The sequence below is a fragment of the Macrobrachium rosenbergii genome, chromosome 4 (genome assembly GCF_040412425.1).
Source record: "Macrobrachium rosenbergii isolate ZJJX-2024 chromosome 4, ASM4041242v1, whole genome shotgun sequence".
NCBI classification, from domain to species: Eukaryota; Metazoa; Arthropoda; class Malacostraca; order Decapoda; family Palaemonidae; genus Macrobrachium; species Macrobrachium rosenbergii.
Genome location: NC_089744.1, coordinates 57,596,370 through 57,615,832, shown reverse-complemented (window position 1 = coordinate 57,615,832; position 19,463 = coordinate 57,596,370). Strand labels below are relative to the sequence as shown.

The following is a 19,463-nucleotide window of genomic DNA, read 5'->3' as shown; positions in this document are numbered from 1 at the left end:
TACAGTCCTCCGGAGAGTCAATGCAGTCATTGGCACAAAAGGTGCAGGCCCAGGAAAGCTTGCTCTCCGGATTCATCCGATCCGGAGCAGCACAACAATCCCACGTTATCCTCCAAACTGTCCCCCTTTGATAAGGGAAACCCGTGGCGGCTGGCCCTGCATGCTCCCCTGCATAATGGCACACTGACCATTGAGGGTTTGGGCACTCGTCAACTGGAGGAACTGGAGTTCTTTCCAGCCAACCTAGTGCCTCCCTATCCAGGTTTTGCCAGGTTAACGGAAGAAGCCTGGATTAGGTCTGATAAGGTCCCTAAAGAGACAGTCATCTTCCCAAGGGACCAAGCTCAATCCAGCCTGATGCGCGCTCTCACAGATTGGGAGTGCGAGAACATGAAACTTACCCCCTTCAAGGGAAGTTTTACGATGTTCTCCGTAGGTGACGCCATCCCTACCCCCTGCACTACTAAGATTACAGAGTTGACTCTTCAGGCGGGGATAGATGGCAAGCCCATGCCTCAACTCCGGGAGACAGATTCTACTTCCCTTCTCTTCCCCAGAGATTCGGAGTGTTGGTTGGGAGCTCCGGCAACCTTTACGGTGGAGAAACTCGATTCTGAGTGTACCTCCACCCTATTCAGCAAGCAACTTCCCAGAATTCGGAGGCTCTGCTCAAAGCGGAATTTGAGGCCAAGTGCAGGTTGAGTCGCTCCCTGCACTCTGTCACCATCTCAGAGGTAACGGCATTGGTTTATAATGACGAACCTCTGTTTAGGTCCTCACGAAGTCGTTGTTGGCTTCCTTCCAATCGGACCTTTATGACTTTGTGGTAGCGAGACAAAACTGCAGGAAACATCTTCACAGAGGCCACCATCAGGCATGAGCCCAATAGACTTATGAAGAGTTCTACCTGGGGACCTAACCTCTTTCCAGAGGACGAGGTCAATAATGTCATGGCGGAGGCAACTAGAGCGAACCAGAGTCTCCTCTCGCTTGGGGCCTTCCTTTCAAGAGGAAGTTCTCTGAGACCTCCGGACCTCAACCTAAAGAAAGGAAAAGGTTCAGGAGATTCCAGGGCTTTAAGAAACCTCAGGCTCAAACAATGCTTCAGGCGGTACTGGTCTCACAGATCAGCCAGCCTTCTACATCTAAGTCACAACCTCAGCAGCAGTTCGTACTGATGCAGCCAGCTCAGCAAGCTTCTGCTCCGCCAGCCTTCGTGGCGTCCCCAGCTTTCAACGCCTCATTTGAAAGCCAGGGGACGTTTCGAGGCTACCATAGGCATGCGAGGGGAAGCAGGGCTAGAGCCGCCTACAGAGGTAGAGCAGCATCCAGACCTCTCTCACGTGGAAGAGGAGGCCGTGGTATCAGAGGAAGTAAGGCCTCTCCCATTCAATGAAACACCTCAGGTAGGCGGGAGATTATATCTCTTCAGGGACCATTGGACCTTCAGCCTGTGGGCCCACAGCATAATCTCAAAAGGTCTGGGATGGAGCTGGAGCAAGGGGCCTCCTCCACCAGTCAGATTCCATCAACTTCCATCCAAAGACTTACTGGACTTTGCAAAAGAACTTCTACAAAAGAAGGCAATAAAGAAAGTCAGACACTTGAAATTTCAAGGCCGTCTGTTCAGTGTCCCGAAGAAAGACTCAGACAAACAAAGAGTAATTCTGGACCTGTCTCGTCTCAACTTATTCATCCACTGTGACAAGTTTGCATGCTTACAATCTCGCAGGTACGGACCCTACTTCCCGTGGGGCCGTCACCACCTCTATAGATCTTACAGACGCATATTATCACGTTCGGTTGCGATAAACTTCTCCCTTACCTAGGGTTCAGACTAGGAAAACAAGCATACTCGTTCAGAGTCATGCCATTCGGGCTCAACATAGTGCCCAGAATCTTTACCAAACTGGCAGAGACAGTAGTCCAGGAGCTACGGACCCAAGGGATTATGCTGGCCGCATATCTGGACGATTGGATAATTTGGGCATCCAACGTCAAGGAATGTCGAAGAGCAACTTACATAGTAATCAACTTCTTGGAATACCTGGGTTTCCAAATAAAAGAAAGAAATCCCGTCTAGTTCCGGCGACTCAGTTTCAGTGGTTTGGAATCCAGTGGGACCTAAACACACACACACTGTCACTTCCCCAGCAAAAAGGAAAGAAATAGCCAAAGCAACCAGACAGTTCTCAAAAACAAAAGAGCCTCTCTCATCACTCCAGGAAAGGATTCTAGGCTCTCTTCAGTTCGCTTCAGTAACAGACTTGCTGCTAAAAGCCAAACTGAAGGATATAAACAGGGTATGGCGGAACGAGCCAACAGCAAAAGCAGAGACAAGCTGTCTCTGATTCCGCAGATATTGAGGAAGAGGCTTCACCATGGTCGACAGTCAAGAGTTTGTCAAGGTCAGTGCCTCTCCAATTTCCCCCTCCATCACTAGTGATCCATATGGATGCCTCCCTAACCGGATGGGGAGGATATTCCCAACACGAGAAAGTTCAAGGAACATGGTCGACAGTATTCCGCCAGTTCCATATCAACATTCTAGAGGCAATGGCAGTATTTCTAACATTAAAGAAACTGCGTCCAGCCAGACATTCACATCAGACTGGTGCTGGACAGTGCAGTAGTGGTGCATTGCCTGAACAGGGGAGGCTCCAAGTCGAGCCATATCAATCAAGTAATGATTGCAATTTTCTCTCTGGCAAGGAAACATCTTTGGCACCTGTCAGCCACCCACCTGGCAGGTGTTTGGAATGTCATTGCAGATTCACTGTCCAGGACAACCCCGCTGGAGTCGGAATGGTCCCTGGACAGGAAGTTGTTCGAGTGGATTTGCCTTCAGGTACCGGGTCTCCAGGTAGACCTGTTTGCCACAGAGAGCAACCACAAGCTCCCGTGTTATGTTGCTCCCAATCTGGATCCTCTAGCTCATTCCACAGATGCAATGTCAATCGACTGGAACAGATGGCAAAGGATCTATCTGTTTCCACCAATAAATTTGTTGATGAAAGTTTTACACAAACTCAGATCATTCAAAGGTCAAGTAGCACTGGTGGCACCCAACTGGCCGAAGAGCAGTTTGTTTCCTTTACTACTAGAGTTAAAGCTCACGCACAAACATATCCCCAACCCAAGGTCGACACAAGTAGTGCAAACTCAGACTGTGTCAGCTTCCTCAAGAATTCTAAATGCCCTAGCTTTATGGACTTCATGAAATTTGCAGCACAGAAAGACGTTAACATTGACCCTCTTAATACATTGTTCATAGAATCAGATAAGATGGAATCTACTCTCAGACAGTATGACTCAGCAGTTAAAAAGTTAGCATTGTTTCTGAGAGAATCTGAAGCTCATGAAATGACCACGAACCTAGCGATCTCTTTCTTCAGATCACTATTCGAGAAAGGATTGGCCACTAGTACTATTACTACAACAAAATCTGCTTTAAGAAAATTATTTTTACATAGCTTTAATATTAACCTTACATACCCTTATTTTTCATCAATTCCTAAAGCATGTGCTCGTCTTAGACCAACAACCAGCCCACACACGGTTTCCTGGTACTTAAATGACGTACTTAAATTGGCATCAGACACTGATAACGATTTATGTTCATACCTGAGTCTGTTAAGAAAACGTTATTCCTAGTAAGTCTAGCCTCAGGAACTAGCATTTCTGAACTGTCTGCTCTTTCTAGAGAGCCCAATCATGTTGATTTCCTCCCGTCAGGTGAAGTTCTGTTGTCTCCGGACCTCAGTTTTCTAGCAAAGAATGAGGATCCACAAAATAGATGGTCTCCTTGGAAGATTATTCCCCTTCCACAGGATATCTTTGTGCCCAGTCAATACTTTAAGAGCTTATTTAAATAGAACTTCTAAGAGAACTTCAGGCCCTCTTTTTGTTAGGGAAAATGGAGGTAATATTTCTCTAAAGACCATCAGGCAACAAATTCTTTATTTTATAAAACAGGCAAACCCGGAGTCAGTACCTCGGGTACATGATATTCGAGCGGTGGCCACCTCAGGTAACTATTTCCATAATATGAATTTTGATGACCTTAAAAAATATACGGGCTGGAAATCACCAACAGTATTTAAACGCCACTATCTTAAGTCCCTAGGGGCTCTTAAATATTCAACAGTAGCTGCAGGAAGTATTGTTCCTCCTGGTCCAGCTCAAGATTAGTTTATGTATATTCTTTGTCCTTTTGGTGTGTAATCCTCGTTTATCTATTGGTATATTCTCTAGCCTACCTGCCTCGCCTGCTTGCCCTGCTTCTAGCCTTAGGTCAGGTCTGCTTCACAGCCTGACTCCTACACGTACCGCAGATACCCTGCTTTTATTCATATCTTGTTAGCCTTAAGTGTCTTGGTTTTGGTTAATTTTATAATTTTAGACTGTGTGCCTCATAGTTTTGAAATTGTTGTTGATCTTATAACTTGAGAGTATTAAATCACAGTAAAGTTTTCTCTTAGTTTTATTTAGCTCCATTAAAGTAATCTTTGAGGCGTACCACCAAGCTCTTGTATGGCTGATTCTCTGTTATGATTTCACTGGGTGACACAGGTCGAGCCCAGAAAAGGGATTTTGACAAAGGAAAAATCTATTTCTGGGGGAAGACCTGTGTCACCCAGTGACCCATCCCTGCACTTCCTTTCCCACCCAGGTGGTATACCAAGCTTGGTGGGTGCTAATATTGGGATGACGTGGCGTCGCGTGATGACGCCTGGTGGGTGAGCGGGAGGCAATCCTTAGTACTGCACACCCAAATTTGGGACTTTGAGAATAGAGAGGTCTATTGACGAAGACCTGTGATAGTGGAGTCCACTCACCCCTAGTGCATACCGACACCGTTATGGTGAGCGATCCGGGGTAGTAACCCCCGGCATCATGGATAGCTTTTTTCTCTGGTATATTTAGCAAATAGTTATACCTATAGAAATGAGTGCTATTGGAACCATTTCACTGGGTGACACAGGTCTTCCCCCAGAAATAGATTTTTCCTTTGTCAAAATCCCTTTATTACACCTGTTGTATTCATTTACTGATTACAAATTAGCTTTTATCAGTGAATTCATTAACATTATTTTTGGCAATTTACTATTGTTCAATCATTAGATATTTTCACTTGAGCAGAAGTTTGATACAAAGTAAAATCTCTCTCTCTCTCTCTCTCTCTCTCTCTCTTTCTTCATGACTGTTTCACATTCTGATCTACCAGTTTTTCTTTGCAACATTACTGAAATGTTAACATATTAAATAAAGCAATGTCTGCATATGTTAGTCCAGATGCTTCTAGAATTAAAATTAGCAGTACCACCATTACCTCATCGTAACAGCAGAGAAATGTTCTCCTAGCACTTTATCTCTATGTTCTGGGTTTATAAAACACAAAAATTTAAATATACTTCCCAAACTATATACTGTAAATACCAGCAATACGGTGAAAATCTAGCTGGTAACTACATATAAGAAATTCTTACAATTTATTCTGCATGGATTGCAAGTTAGTGATGCATGAAACTTTTGAGCAGATCAGATACAGCAGGATTTGTTTACTTTTATCTGTATATATGTAAACATGTATGATGGATTTTAAAAATTTTTTATGAGTAATATCTCTGGTAATCACAGTATATAATATAATGATTTTTATGGTAAAATCAATTTTTTAGGTACTTACCCTCTATCATTTAGCTTTATCTGCGACTACTTAGGCATGGGTTTGACAAGTGTTAAAACTGAAACAATCATTAACGAACGCTCCCAATGGTTACTCCCCCAACATTTGTAGGGTGGGAGTAAGACAGCGAATGTTTTGGTTGCTTATTCTGCTCTTAATCTCTTAAGAAGGGAGGGGGGGAGGGTTTCAACGATAGAGGGTAGGTAAGTACCTAAAAAATTTATTAAATAATTATTTTTGAGGTGAAACTTACCCTCTATCATTTAGCTGACTCCAACATTGTGTGCTGGAGGCTGGCAAGAGATTCCTGATAACCGAATTATCAGATATCATTATAAATATCCTCATTGCTGCTTACTGGATGAATATGATCCCATGGCAAGTACTTGTCAGGTGAGGATCTTCATCAAGCGAGGTCCACTATCTTAGGAGGTGGAACATGAACCCCAAATGTTGCCATTGGTTGATGATGTACGATGCAGAATGGCAATTTATTGGCCCCTGTGCCTCAGGCCTGCAGAGTTGATGGGAGCTAGAAGCACAACTAAACTTTGATCCCTCAAGAGTTACCACCTACCTAATCGAGTTGCTGTGGCACCTCAAAAAAACAACATCCTCAAAACACCACAAGCCCAAATTGGAAGAAAAGTGGTACTTACTCAGCTCAGGGTAGCTTTCTCCAATGAGAAGCAATGGCTCTGTGACATAAAATAACATAATTTACTCTAAAAACAAAAGAGAGACTTTGTCTTCATCCAAGAACAAACAAAGCAAGGACAACTACAGTACAGTACTATATTCAAATGATCCAAATAAAGTGGAGTAAACTACCATGTACAAAATCATCGCATACAGTTCATCTTTACCCAGGAAGGAGGTAGCTAGAGAGAACCTTATCTGTTCTTGACACAAAGGGAAGACTAAGAGATAATCTCCCTTGTCGAAACCAGAGGTGCTAGCATACAGCAGTCTTCATACTGGTTCTCTACATCCCAAAAGTAGTTGGAAGCAAATACAGAGCTACACTTCCACTGTGCTGCCAAGACTAGACGGTCTAGAGAGAGGTGCTGGTTAAAACTAATACTGCAGATGTAGTCGCTGCTCTGACATCATGTGTTTTCACCTTCAAAAGGGGGCAAACCTTTGGAGAGATTGCATGGTGTGCCTCCAGAATTAAGGACTTAATCAAGAAAACCATGGCATTCTTAGACACAGGAAACTCAGGCTTCCTGACTGAACAAAATAGGTTCCTACACTCCTTTCTTACAGGTTTAAGACAGGATGTGTAATACTTCAGAGCCCTAACAGGGCATAAAACCAGCTCTCCTTCCCCAGAAGTTAGAGTTTCTACCAAAGGGATAGAGAAAACTCTAGGAAGAGCTTTGGCCTTAACATCATTCTTGGCATGAAAGGAAGCCAGAAAAGATAATTCTGCTCAAGTATTGCACATGAAAACCTACCAATGATGATATTGCTTGCAATTCACTTATTTTTTTGGCCAAAGCCAAGGCCACTAGAAAGAGGGCTTTCAAAGAAACAGTCTTGAGAGATGCCTCTCTCAGGGGCTCAAAAGGAGGGATTCTAAGGTGTTGTAAGACAACATCTAGGTTCCATAAAAGAGGTCTCTGACAAAACCTTTGGCATTTCCAGCTGAAGTGAGCAAACAGCCTCACGTGAGTCAACATCCTTTGAAATATCCAATCCAGTATGCCGTAAAACAGAACCCAGCATGGATTTATAGCCTTTGATGGAGGCAACAGACAAACCTTTAGCATATCTAATGAATTGCAGAAACTTAATTATATCATCAATACTGGTGCGAAGACATGAAGTGCCCCTGGACTTGCACCATGATCTATATAGTTGCCACTGTTTCTGATATAACATTTTAGTGGACTTTCTCCTTGCAGCAGGATAGAGTCCCTAGACAACTTTGAAAAGTCTCTGGCTCTGAGGAGCTTGTCGACAGTTTCCAAGAGGTTAGATGAAGCATGTTGATATTTTCATGCAGCCTCCCTGTCCCTGTCTGTCAAAGTACATTTTCCCAAAAAGATACTTGTCTGGGAACTTCTATCGGCATTTCTAGAAAGTCTGTGAACCAATGCCTCCTCGGCCACCACGGTGTGATTAGAATCATGGTGGTGTTCTGGGATTCCCTCAATTTCTTGAGCACTTTCTTCAACAGCAGATACAGAGGGAAAGCATATACAAATAGGTTTCCCAGTCTAAAGCCATAGTGTCTACTGGCCAGGCTTGAGGGTCCGGAACTGGTGAGACGTACAACTGGAGACGAAGATTGTGAAGAGACCAATGGGAGGTTGGCCGAACTCTTTCCAAATTGCCTCAAACACAGTCGGATTTAACATCCATTTGTGGGAGAGCACCTGTCCCAGACGACTTAGCATGTCTGCCAGAACATTCAATTGACCGGGTACAAACTGGGGCATTAGGTAATGTTCCTCTCCTCCGTCCAGAGAGTAAATCCATGGTAATGGCTACTAACGTTTCTGACTTCGTACCCCCTTGTCTTCTTAGGTATGACAGACATTGAGTTGTCCAAAAAGACAGAAATTACTTTGTTGGTTACTGCACTTTCCAGGCTTCTGCAGCCCCTTCTGGATAGCCAACAACTCCTTGCAGTTTATGTGCAGATTTATTTCGACTGGCGACCATACTCCGGAAGCAATCTGATTCCCCATAACTAAACCCCAGCCCTTGTCTGAGACCTCTGAATACAGTGAGAAGTCTGGGCTCAGGGACTCTAGAGAATTCCCTGCAAGCAGTATCTCTTTGGACATCCACCAACGAAGGTAAGGGAACAGATCTGGGTTCCAGGGCACTAACTTGTGGATTAGCTGTGACTCTCTGTGTCAGTGCTTCCTGAAGTGCAACTGAAATGGTCTCATCCGTAGTCAAGCACCTGAGAGTAACTTCTCTAGAGATGGCTGGCATGCTTCCTGAGGAGGCAAATTCGCTTACTACTGACGAGATTGTCTACCCGAGCACATGTAGGAAAACCCTTGAAAAGAACAGAATCTATCACCATGCCAAGGTAGGTCACTCTTTGAGATGGTTCCAGTGAAGACTTTGCTACGTTTACCAGTAACCCCAGGGTTTTTGCTAAGCCCAGAACAAGCTCTCTTGCCCTCAGGCAGTCCTCCCTGGACTTCGCAATAATAATCCAATCGTCCAGGTATAGGAGTATCTTTACTCCAGGTAAGTGAAGCCATTTCGCGACGGGGGATAAGACCCTGGTGAAAACCTGAGGTGTGGAACTTAATCAAAACAAAGAGCTCAAAATTGGTAAGTCTTTCCCCCAAAGACAAAGTGTAGGAACTTTCTTGAACGTTGGTAAATGGGGACATGAAAGCAGGAGACTTCCCTTTAGAAGCTTAGGACAGATGGATAAAAGACCTATTCTCTGTCTTCTCAGTCTCCATTCTTTGTTCTTCTTTAGCAGTCTCCAAGGCGAAAATCGTCAAAAATCATAAGAAAACCTTACTTTTAATGCTCTGGTGCATTGAAAACGATGTAAACTTTATTATTGTCACATCAAAAACCTTCAAATTATGATTATTCTGCCAATATTTCTTCCGTCGGATGTGCTGAAATAATTTCTGATGAATATATTTGACTCAGAACCGCTGCCTGTATGTGCTTTTTGTCAATAATCTTCCCAAAAGGATGTGCTGAAATTAAAGACTGCTTACTAAGGTGGGAGATTGAAGGAACCAGCAAGGAGCAAAGCTGCTCTCTTCTGTGAACTTTAAGGTTGCTCAGGACATGGGATAGTTCCCCTAGCACATCAAGAAGCGCCTTCTTTAGGGAAGCTAAAAACCCTAAGACCTCTAAAAAAGGATCCCTGGCAATAGGAGAAAGTTCACCAAACTCCTCTAAGCACTGTTCAATTGTGTTCAGTACAATTTCACTGAAGGACATAGCTTCAATAGCATTAGTCAAACTCTTATACATATTCCCAGTGTCTGGAATAGAGAAATACAACCTAACTGACGCAACAGCGTCTTTCTTAGTCAGAAAAATCAGGGACAAAAAAAGCGCCACCTACTGCCAGATCAGGAGAAAGGGGGAGAAACTCCCCTGTCCTATACCCTAGTGACTTTCTAGCATGAAGGAAGGGAGACAAATGAGAGGATCCTTTAGAGAACTTCTTAGGCAACGCCTTAGCAATAAAGTCAAATCTCCCATGTACAGAATCTGATAGCCTAAACAAAGGGAGAAGAGAATAACCATACCCCAACCTGGAAGCTCTTAGAGAGCAAGCAGTGTTAGAATGCTCCACTGAAAAGAACTGTGGATATCTGTCCAAACACAGCTGAACCAGTTCCTTAAAACCTGAGGTGACTGATTCTAAGTGTTCCTCTTCCTTATCCGAGGGTAAAGTAGGAGAAGGAGAATGTTGAGAGGAAGAGCTGGGCCTAATAAATAAGTCTTCCTCATCTGTGACACCGAAGAAGCCTCAGAACTAGATGGTCTTGTAAGAACCAGCACTAACATTCTATCAATCCACTCTGGTAAATACTTAAACTGAGAATGGTCTCTCTCAAGATCCGAATGAGAAAATCTGGCTGACACAGGAGGGTGAAAACCCTTTAACCACTAAGAACTCGTTTGCTCACAATTACCTCCTCACTCCTCTTACTATTCAAAGATCACGCGTCACTGACGCTACCTGCAGCCCCGAAGAAACTCTATGGCCTACTGTCTCTTGAGGATTCACTGACTCTTCCCTCAGATTTGATGAGGCAGCATGCGGACTCGATGAGGTGGCATTCAGCCTAGAATACGCCTGGCAAGGTCTCGACAAAGACGCATGCGGAAGCTCACACGGACTCGATGCTTCCCATGGCCTCAAATATCTGACATGCTTAGTCTTTGCTTCAGAAAGACAGCCCATAAAAGCCTCAAAAGCCTCGGAAGCGGACATACCTGCGGCTTTGATGAAATCAAAACTTGGATTATCATCAACAGAAAGAGAGTCTAAGCACAAACACATACTTTGCTGCCGAACACGATCGGTTACCTGGTTCAGAATAATCGCTATAATAACTCTGGGAAAACAGATTCAAAAACAAACACCTAAACCTTTTCACCCTACCATGATTGTCTTTAGGTGAGTCCACTGAGGACTGAGAAGCAAAGGCAGCAGACAAGAGGGCACAGTCCATGAACATCTTGCGATGTTAGTCCTCGTTTGGGAACCCTGGGACTACCATGCCTGTCGGCAGGTGGAGCCGATGGGGCAGACAAGGTCACATCTGTGAAGTTGCCAATGGAACGAGGGGACACTGTCCCTGCTAATGCACTAGATACATTAGATGTAAAAGACTCAAACTTGTTGCATAAAAGTTCAATCCTAGATTTTACAGAATCAGTATCAGACTGCATTGAATCTAACCTACTAACCTAATACCCTGAGCTGACTTAGTGGGTGTGGAAGGATGTGAATCTACTAGAGAAGAATAATCAATAGACTTATCTATCTCTTGATGAGAAGTTAATTCTAAGGAAGACTTAGATGCAAGACTAGCTGTTCTCTTTACACTCATCTTCTCTATCTCGTGCAAAGACCATTTTCTGCAATGATCACAACAGCTATCCGAATCACAGGTTACCCCACAATGATCAATGAATAATTCGTGTGCATCATACTTCAAAGAAACCAATCTGGTCTTGTAACTACTTACCTTGCAAAATCTAACAGATTTTGATAAGGAAGACTGAGAAGAAGAATCCATAGTGAAACAACAAACCAGTCTAGAAGATCCAATTCGATAACCATGAAAAAACAAACCAAACTTCAGAGCAATTGTCTATACAGCCGCACTGTTTATCAACAAGAGTAGAATGAGCAACCAAAACATTCGCTGTCTTACCCCCACTCAACAAAGGGTGGGGGAGTAACTATTGGGAGTGTATATTAACAATTGCTTCAATTCTAACACTTGTCGAACTTTAAGCTTGGCTATCTCCACAACCCTAGCCTAACCTTACAATTAACCTAGCCATCCTTATATACAAACACATTTAGCCTATAAAGAAATAAAAATTAAATTAATTTAGTGCATTTAATTCCCTTTAAATTAAAAATGTATGTCTATGACAAAGTCTATAGAATAGTTTACAATAAGAGGTTTCATGGACTAAGCTGTACAGTACGGTACTTGTTTACTATGACAGCATGATGGTGTACAACAATGACACTTTAATATACAGTATTTTTCACATACTTACAACACACTTTTTCTGTATACTTTTGCTTACAAATGAATGGTTTGGCCAAAAATTCTTTCATTTAGGCAAGATTAAGTTTTTCCTAAGATCATCAGTCACTTGAACATACACCACAGAAGGCCTGCAAGGTACTAAAGTAGTTCTTCCACTAGTTCTTCCAATATTCACCAGATGGGTGCATGCACTGGGGCAATCAAGTGTTGGCGAGTCACGATCTGAGACTAAGAGAAGTGTTGTATGCAAATATTTTGATAAGATGCTACTGTAATAATCTATTACTATTTATATGACAAATAAAGTGGCAATAGAATGCAATCCAGTGCATTTCATTTACCCTAAATTGGCTGATGTCTGTGGGATAAGCAGACTAGCCTACAGAATTTGATGCCTAACAAAAGTAATGAAACAACTTTTGCATTGCAACACCCAAACTCTTGCTCTCTTTCACCATAACAAATCAGAATGGTTTGCTAATGATCAGTGAACTGTGACAACTCTTTCAAAAATCAGGGTACTAAAGTGATACTGTTAAACATTTTGATTTAAAGTATATCCTGCTAAAAACTGTAACAACTTACAAGGGATAAAACACTGGGCTACTGGAGGGGCACAAGACACTGGGAGGACAACATCCCTGCATAGGAAAACACAAGGGCACAAACACATTACACCTACAAAGATAAATCTCAGCTAAACAGAAGGAGAGCAGAGTGATGAGTGCACGCATTGATGGCTGAGAAAAAAATGAAAGAGTAAGGCCGACTCAAGTCATGAGTGACTCATAGGCCTACTCGATAAGATTTAGTTTTTCTAGTTAAGTCAGTGACAGCCAAAATGTGCCTTGAGCAAGGAACTCCATTTATGAAAGCGTGGGTTTCTTTTCTCATCATAACAAACAGAACTCTCTCCCCGTCTCTCTCTCTCTCTCTCTCTCCATGACAAGTGAGTCAATTTACATAAACTAGACCTGTTTTACAATAATTCTCGAACTCCATGCCTTGCCTGGCTAGGATAGCCTAAGCTATGGAAACTGACCACAGCCTAAGCTAGCCTAGATTCCCTATATACTGCACAGTTAAAGGCACAGTGTGTTTAAAGAAAAAGTGGATAAAACAGGTGTTGGTGTCCTGCACCACTGTTGAATTGTCAATAAAAAGGTAGTAATGCTATTAACAACAAATGTATCACAGGTATGAAAATATGCAGCACAAAAATACACCATAGCTTCTTCAATGCCTTCACTCACTGTCAATCCCTTAATAAATAATGACTATAATCACTAGGATTTCCTCTTATTCTATCAATACAATACAGTATATAAAATGCTATGATGTTATTTTTTTAACTGCCTATTCAGTATTTGAAAAGAAAGTTTAGTGCACAATTTTCATAAAAAAGATGACTTGTAATAATTTATGGTGGATTGCTAAAATACAAAGATCAACAGTCTTATCTGCAGATGGTGGACTGCTATAATATACAGTAAACATTAACAGTGGTATCTAAAGCTGACCAAGTAGTGATTACACAATTTATTTTAATTTTCCTTACCTTTTACCATTTCATAGTTTTCAGTTTGTCAGAATAAGCACAGCACAGTATATACTGTTATAACATTTTTCCTTATATATTTAATAACATTTCATTGTTCTGAAAAACAATTACTTGCAGATTCATTAAAAAAAGAAAACCATGGGGCAAATTACATTGCTGGCAATCACAGACTTACAACCTGGTTATGTTCTCATCTACTAGATTTAAGTCAGAGAACGCATAATATGTAGGTACAGTATTAGCTTTCATTCAACGTATCACATTTGACTCTAAATTTACAACTTGTATGTATAAATCCCTGACTTCTGTCTGATGGCCAGGAACCTAAACCAGCTATGAATCTGAGACTATCTATTTCCAACCTGTCAAAGATCAAGATGATATATCATCTTGATCTCATCAGTGATTTCATTTAAAAACCTTAAGTGCTATAATTCTTTATATATTTTAAATTCAATGCCTACTTTTAAATATTAAAAGGTTAATGTTATACATGTTATACTTACAGATCTGATGCCATTCACACTTGAGATGTTCACTACATTGCCTTTTGTTTCAATAAGATGAGGTGCTGCCAGCATTGTGAGATGATAAATAGCCCTAATAAATACAAAAGTTTATATTCATCAGTATACCAACTTACAAAATGTAGTGCTATCTAATGATGCATAATACTACTGTATACAATTACAATAAATCTATAATCCCTAAGCTTAACTTACTATTTTCCTTTTAAAGCACATCACCATCCACATGAGGGTTACAGTGATTAAAATGCAGTTTCTTGAGAAGATCCTTAGGATATACTGTACTGTAGTAGTCTAGTATGACAAAAGTGAAGATCCTGAATAGGGATAATTTTTACTGAACTTTTAAACATATATATAAGAAATGACTTTGTTGCATAGGCTTTTAGCTTTTAAAATAATTGAAAGTTGAATTCTTAAGATAATATTCTAAGAGAAATACAAAGATGAGAAACATTGGGAGATCCCTTTTGCCTTGCTAAGATTCTGTGAAGTGTGATCTTTAAAAATGCAAATTCATTATCCGGATAGAGAGGGTAAGAGAAGGGTGTGGTATTGGTTAAGCTGTACACGTCATAAGCAATTATGCTTGATGGAACCACAATATAGAATTAGTAGTAAAAATCAGTAATGTACTGTCAACAGACTCATCTGCAATCCAAATATCACCAATAACATTAATGTACAAATTGTATTTTTCACATACTGTACTGCATATCCACATGTTGAGTAGACAAACCTATCATGAGGTAAATAGGTAAACCACAGCATTTACAAAAAAAAGATCAAGATTCTGAGTAGAGTGCAGGGCTTGCATCCAGAATTCATCTGTCCATAAGCTATCAGGTCTCTAGTGGCCAACAGAATTACATATTTTCAGCCAGTTGTCTTACATAAGCATTAACTATATACAGTACTACTAATATGGAGGAGGAGAGCAGTGAAAGTAGCCACAGACAACAAACATAACAGTTAAGCTAAGCCAGGGGTTAGTATCTGGATGTTAAGCTAAGCCAGGGGTTAGTATCTGGATGTGTGATCATTGGGAAATGACAGGATAGCTAATGGAGCTACAAAGGAAGGAAGAAAAAGATGTGCAATTAAAGGCTGCTAGAGGAGGTGACAACTCTGCATGCATCCCAGAGTCCTCTAGCAGACATAAATCTGTGAACATAAAATAACACCCATGAAAAATATGGAGATAAATGAAAAAACTCCTGATGGAATCAACAGAAGTCAACACATCTAGAAATAGGAGCTCTATTGTATGGTGGCCTGAGGTCTGATGGGACAGAACCAACGTCAAAGACAAACAGCAAGAGTAATCCAGAGTAATGTCAAAGACAAACAGCAAGAGTAATCCAGAGCAAAGAGGACATAGTGGCATACCTGTGGGAAAAACAAGGAAGGAGAGAGACTACATAACAAAGATTTCATGAACATTCAGCAATAATAATACGGAATGGCTTACACCAATAGAGTGAAGAAATATGAAGTTCTGTAAATCAGAAGAACCAGAATAAATTTGGTAAGATCATTAAGAACATCCCAGATACTCTGAACTAATGAATAACTTAAAACTAAATATTGAAAACAGGCAAAAACTAGTGAACCTCCTTTATAAACTGAAGCAATATGCAGCACGAAGAAATGATACAAAAGTTAGCCTACCACCATTAAAAGAGGAAACCAAACCACACTAAGAACAATATTACTAAAACCAATAATCTCAAATATACTGGAGATAGATTTGTGGCAGAAGTAACAGAAGCAAAAGTGTATATAAACAACCCAAACCCAAACCAAAGAAGAATACATCAAGCAAAAATGAGAGCAACAAATCCATTAAGGAAACACTGGACATGACTGATGACATCATAATCAAAAAATGAAAACCACAAAAAGCATGGAAACCCTAAAGAGAAGTACAGCCTGGCAAAACAAAATGATTTTTTAAATTGTGGTAATAAAAAAGTACCACAATTTCAAAATAGATATAAAGAAGCTATGTCAAGTGTTTCTCAAATACAGGTACTTGAAGAAATATGACATTTTTATAATAAGATAAAGTTTTATATTGTATATACGTACCAAGTAATTACATTGTTTTTAGTCACTCACTCCCCAGCTAAAATTCTGAAATTTGCGAGTCGCGCTATTTTGTTTTGGCTAGATGACTAACCCCGCCCACTTTCAGGGTAAGAAAGATACAACTAGCAAAAGAGCTCAATTTGTTTATGCCCTTATGTTCATACGAGGGGAGGAGGGCAGGCTCCAATCATGTAATTACTTGGTAAGTATATATAAAACTTTGCCATAAAAATGTAATTTTTATATACGTAACTTACTAAGTAATTACATTGCTGATTCTCACATTGACAGGAGATGGGATGCATGAACAAAACTACCCCAAAACATTAGGAATGGTAATGAATCTGAGAATAGAAAAGATTGCTAGCATTAAAATAATGCCTGTTGTTTCCTTACCTGATAAGCGAGCTGCTGCAGGAAGATATTGCCTTTGTTTGGTGCTTGTCTTATCGTATGGTGGCGCGGCAGTACAGCCAAGGATCGCCTACTATCTCAGTGGGTACCTTGCAACAAGGATAGTTCCAACTGTTGACAAGGATAACATGTTGCCCCTGCCCTGGGTGCAGTACAGAATATACAACCATAAAAATATTGTCACTTAAGATCACCAAAAGATTAAAAACCACTACCCAACCCTGAAAGAACTGGAAGGTACTCCAGTACACAGTACCCCCAGGCTCCCCTAAAAAACTCAACAACCTTAATTCAAACCACTGAAAATGGACCCAGTGTACTGTAATTATCATAAACTGTTTTAATTTCCTTTAGATAATGTGATGCAAACACTGATTTGCAATTCCAAAAAGTCACTTGCAATATGGAGGAGAGAGATGAATTAAGCTTGAACACCAAAGAAGTGGCTACAGCTCTAATTTCATGCGCTTTCACTTTACACAAAGGAAAAGCCTCATCTCCAATCGAAGAATGAGCTTCTGAGATGAGGTCTCTCAGGAAGAATGCCAGGGCATTCTTCAACAGTGGACCCGAAGGGCTCTTAACTGAACACCACAATGCACTAGAAGGTCCATGTCTTTTTTCTGTTCTGTGAAGATAATACTTAAGAGCTCTCACAAGTCACAACACTCTCTCTTCCTTACCTGGACCTAAAATTTCTGACAAACTTTTAATTAAAAAGGAACGAGGCCAAGGCTCGGAAAGTGACTCATTTTTGGCTATAAATCCCAAGGAAAAAGAACAGACAGCATTCCCCTGGGAGACACCTACTCTTCTGTCTATCGCATGGATTTCACTGACCCGTTTAGCAGTCGGTGAGGTTAACTGAAAAAGGGTCTTTCTAGTCAAATCTCTCGGAGAAATTGAGTGCGTGGGCTCAAATCGAGGGCAAGATAACCACTTAAGAACCACATCTAGGTTCCATGGCACTACTGCTACCTCCTTCTGTCTCATGGTGTCAAATGATTTAATAAGATCCGACAAGTCATGATTAGAGGAAAGATCCACTCCCCAGTGTCGGAAGACAGAATTTAACATGATCCTATAGCCCTTGATCATTGAGGTTAACAAGCTTCTATCGGTCTTTAGATATAGCAGAAAGTCCACTATTTCTGCTACACTTGTCTGAGAACATGAAACTCTGCCTTCTGTACCAGTCTCTAAATACTGTCTACTTAGCTTGATATACTCTGTCAGAGGACTGTCGTCTGCACTTGGCAATAGCTTGCGAAGCTGATCTTGAAAACCCCTTCTTTCTAAGGAGTTTCCTGATAGTTTGTAGCCTGTCAGGGCCAGAGTAGACAATCCCTGATGAAACTGCCAGAAGTGGAGCTGTTTTAGAAGATGAGGTTTTTGAGGTAGCAGTCTCAGAAAGTCCCCCAGGAGGTCGAGAAGGTCTAGGAACCATTCTTTTGTTGGGCAAAAGAGAGCTACTAGAATCATCAACAGATTTTGATGGACCTGAAACTTGTTTATCACCTACCTCACCATACTGAGAGGGGGGGAAGGCATAGAGGTGTTTGTTCGACCAGTCCTGGAGCATGGCATCTGTTGCCCATGCTAACGGATCCAGGACTGACGAACAAAAACAGAGGAAGGCAATGGTTTCTGGAAGTAGCAAACAGGTCTATGACTAGAGTCCCCCACAACTTCCATAGATCCGAGCATACCTGCGGATCCAGTGCCCACTCCGTGGGTAATACTTGTTTCTGGCAGCTCAATTCATCCGCCAGAATGTTGAACTTCCCTTGAATGAAGTGAGTTACAAGCTTGATCTGGTTTTGTTCCACTCAAAGCAGATCTCTTGCCTTATATGCCACTTCCTTTGCTCCAGGGACCAAGTCAGAGATACTTCTTTGCTCCCTAACAGAGCTCCCCAACCTAGATTCGACGCATCTGAGTAGAAGTCTAGCTTTGGGGTTCACCGGAAGGAGGGACATCCCTTGTGACAAACTTTCTTCTAAGCTCCACCAGAGCAGATCTTTTATTTCGGGGGTCACCCAGAACACGAATGTGTCTGGGTATTTTTCTTCTTTTCCCAGCTGATCCTTAGAAAGTACTGAAGCAGTCTCATATGAAGTCTGCCTAGGGGAACCAACTGTTCTATGGATGATAACATCCCAAGGAGGCTCATCCATTCGTTGGCAGAGCACTGATTGAGAGGAAGAAACCTGTTTACTGTCTTCAGACAAGACTCTATTCTTTTCAGGGAAGGAGAAACCTGGAAACTCCGAGAGTCTATTGTCATCCCTAAATATAGAACCCGTTGAGAAGGACTCAGCTGAAACTTCTGAAAGTTGAACATCAATCCCAGATCCTGGGCCAGGAGAAGGGTCCTTTGAAGGTCCTCCGAACACTTTTCTCTTGATTGGGCCCACAGGAGCCAATCATCCAGATAGAGGGAGCTCTTGATTCCCATCAGATGGAGCCATTTCACTAGGAGTGCGAGAACTCTGGTACACACTTGCGGTGCCGTCAATAATCCAAAACAGAGCACGGATCTGAAACACTCTGTTCCCCTACACGAACCTTGAGTCCCAATGTACTGTTATGTGGAAGCATGCGTCCTGCATATTTATGGATGTTACCCAGTCTCCCTGGCAAATGGATGACGTGTTGGTTCAGTTTGTTTCCATCCTGAACTTTGTCTTCTGCATATAGACATTCAGGGCACTGACATCCAGGACAGGCCTCCAGCCTCCTGGCGCCTTGGGCACCACAAACAGAAGGTTGTAGAAACCCGGGGAGTTCACATTCTCTACCAATTCTATTGCCCCCTTCTTGAGGAGAGACGAAACTTCCTCTGAGAGGGCTGAAGACTTCTCTGAGCCTTTGGAGTAGGCTGTCAATACTGCTGGCATGCTGACCAAAGGAGGCTTTTCTTTGAAGGGGATGAC

General features: G+C 41.7%; 1 protein-coding gene across 1 annotated transcript in view; it reads right to left on the bottom strand.

Annotated features, from left to right (window-relative positions):
• Positions 1-19,463, bottom strand: part of LOC136834940 (3-oxoacyl-[acyl-carrier-protein] reductase FabG-like) — a 106,302-nt gene that overhangs the window by 48,126 nt on the left and 38,713 nt on the right. Inside the window, exon 4 of the mRNA XM_067097796.1 lies at positions 14,002-14,095. Coding sequence (XP_066953897.1) covers positions 14,002-14,095 — 94 coding nt within the window. The remainder of the gene's footprint in view (positions 1-14,001; positions 14,096-19,463) is intronic.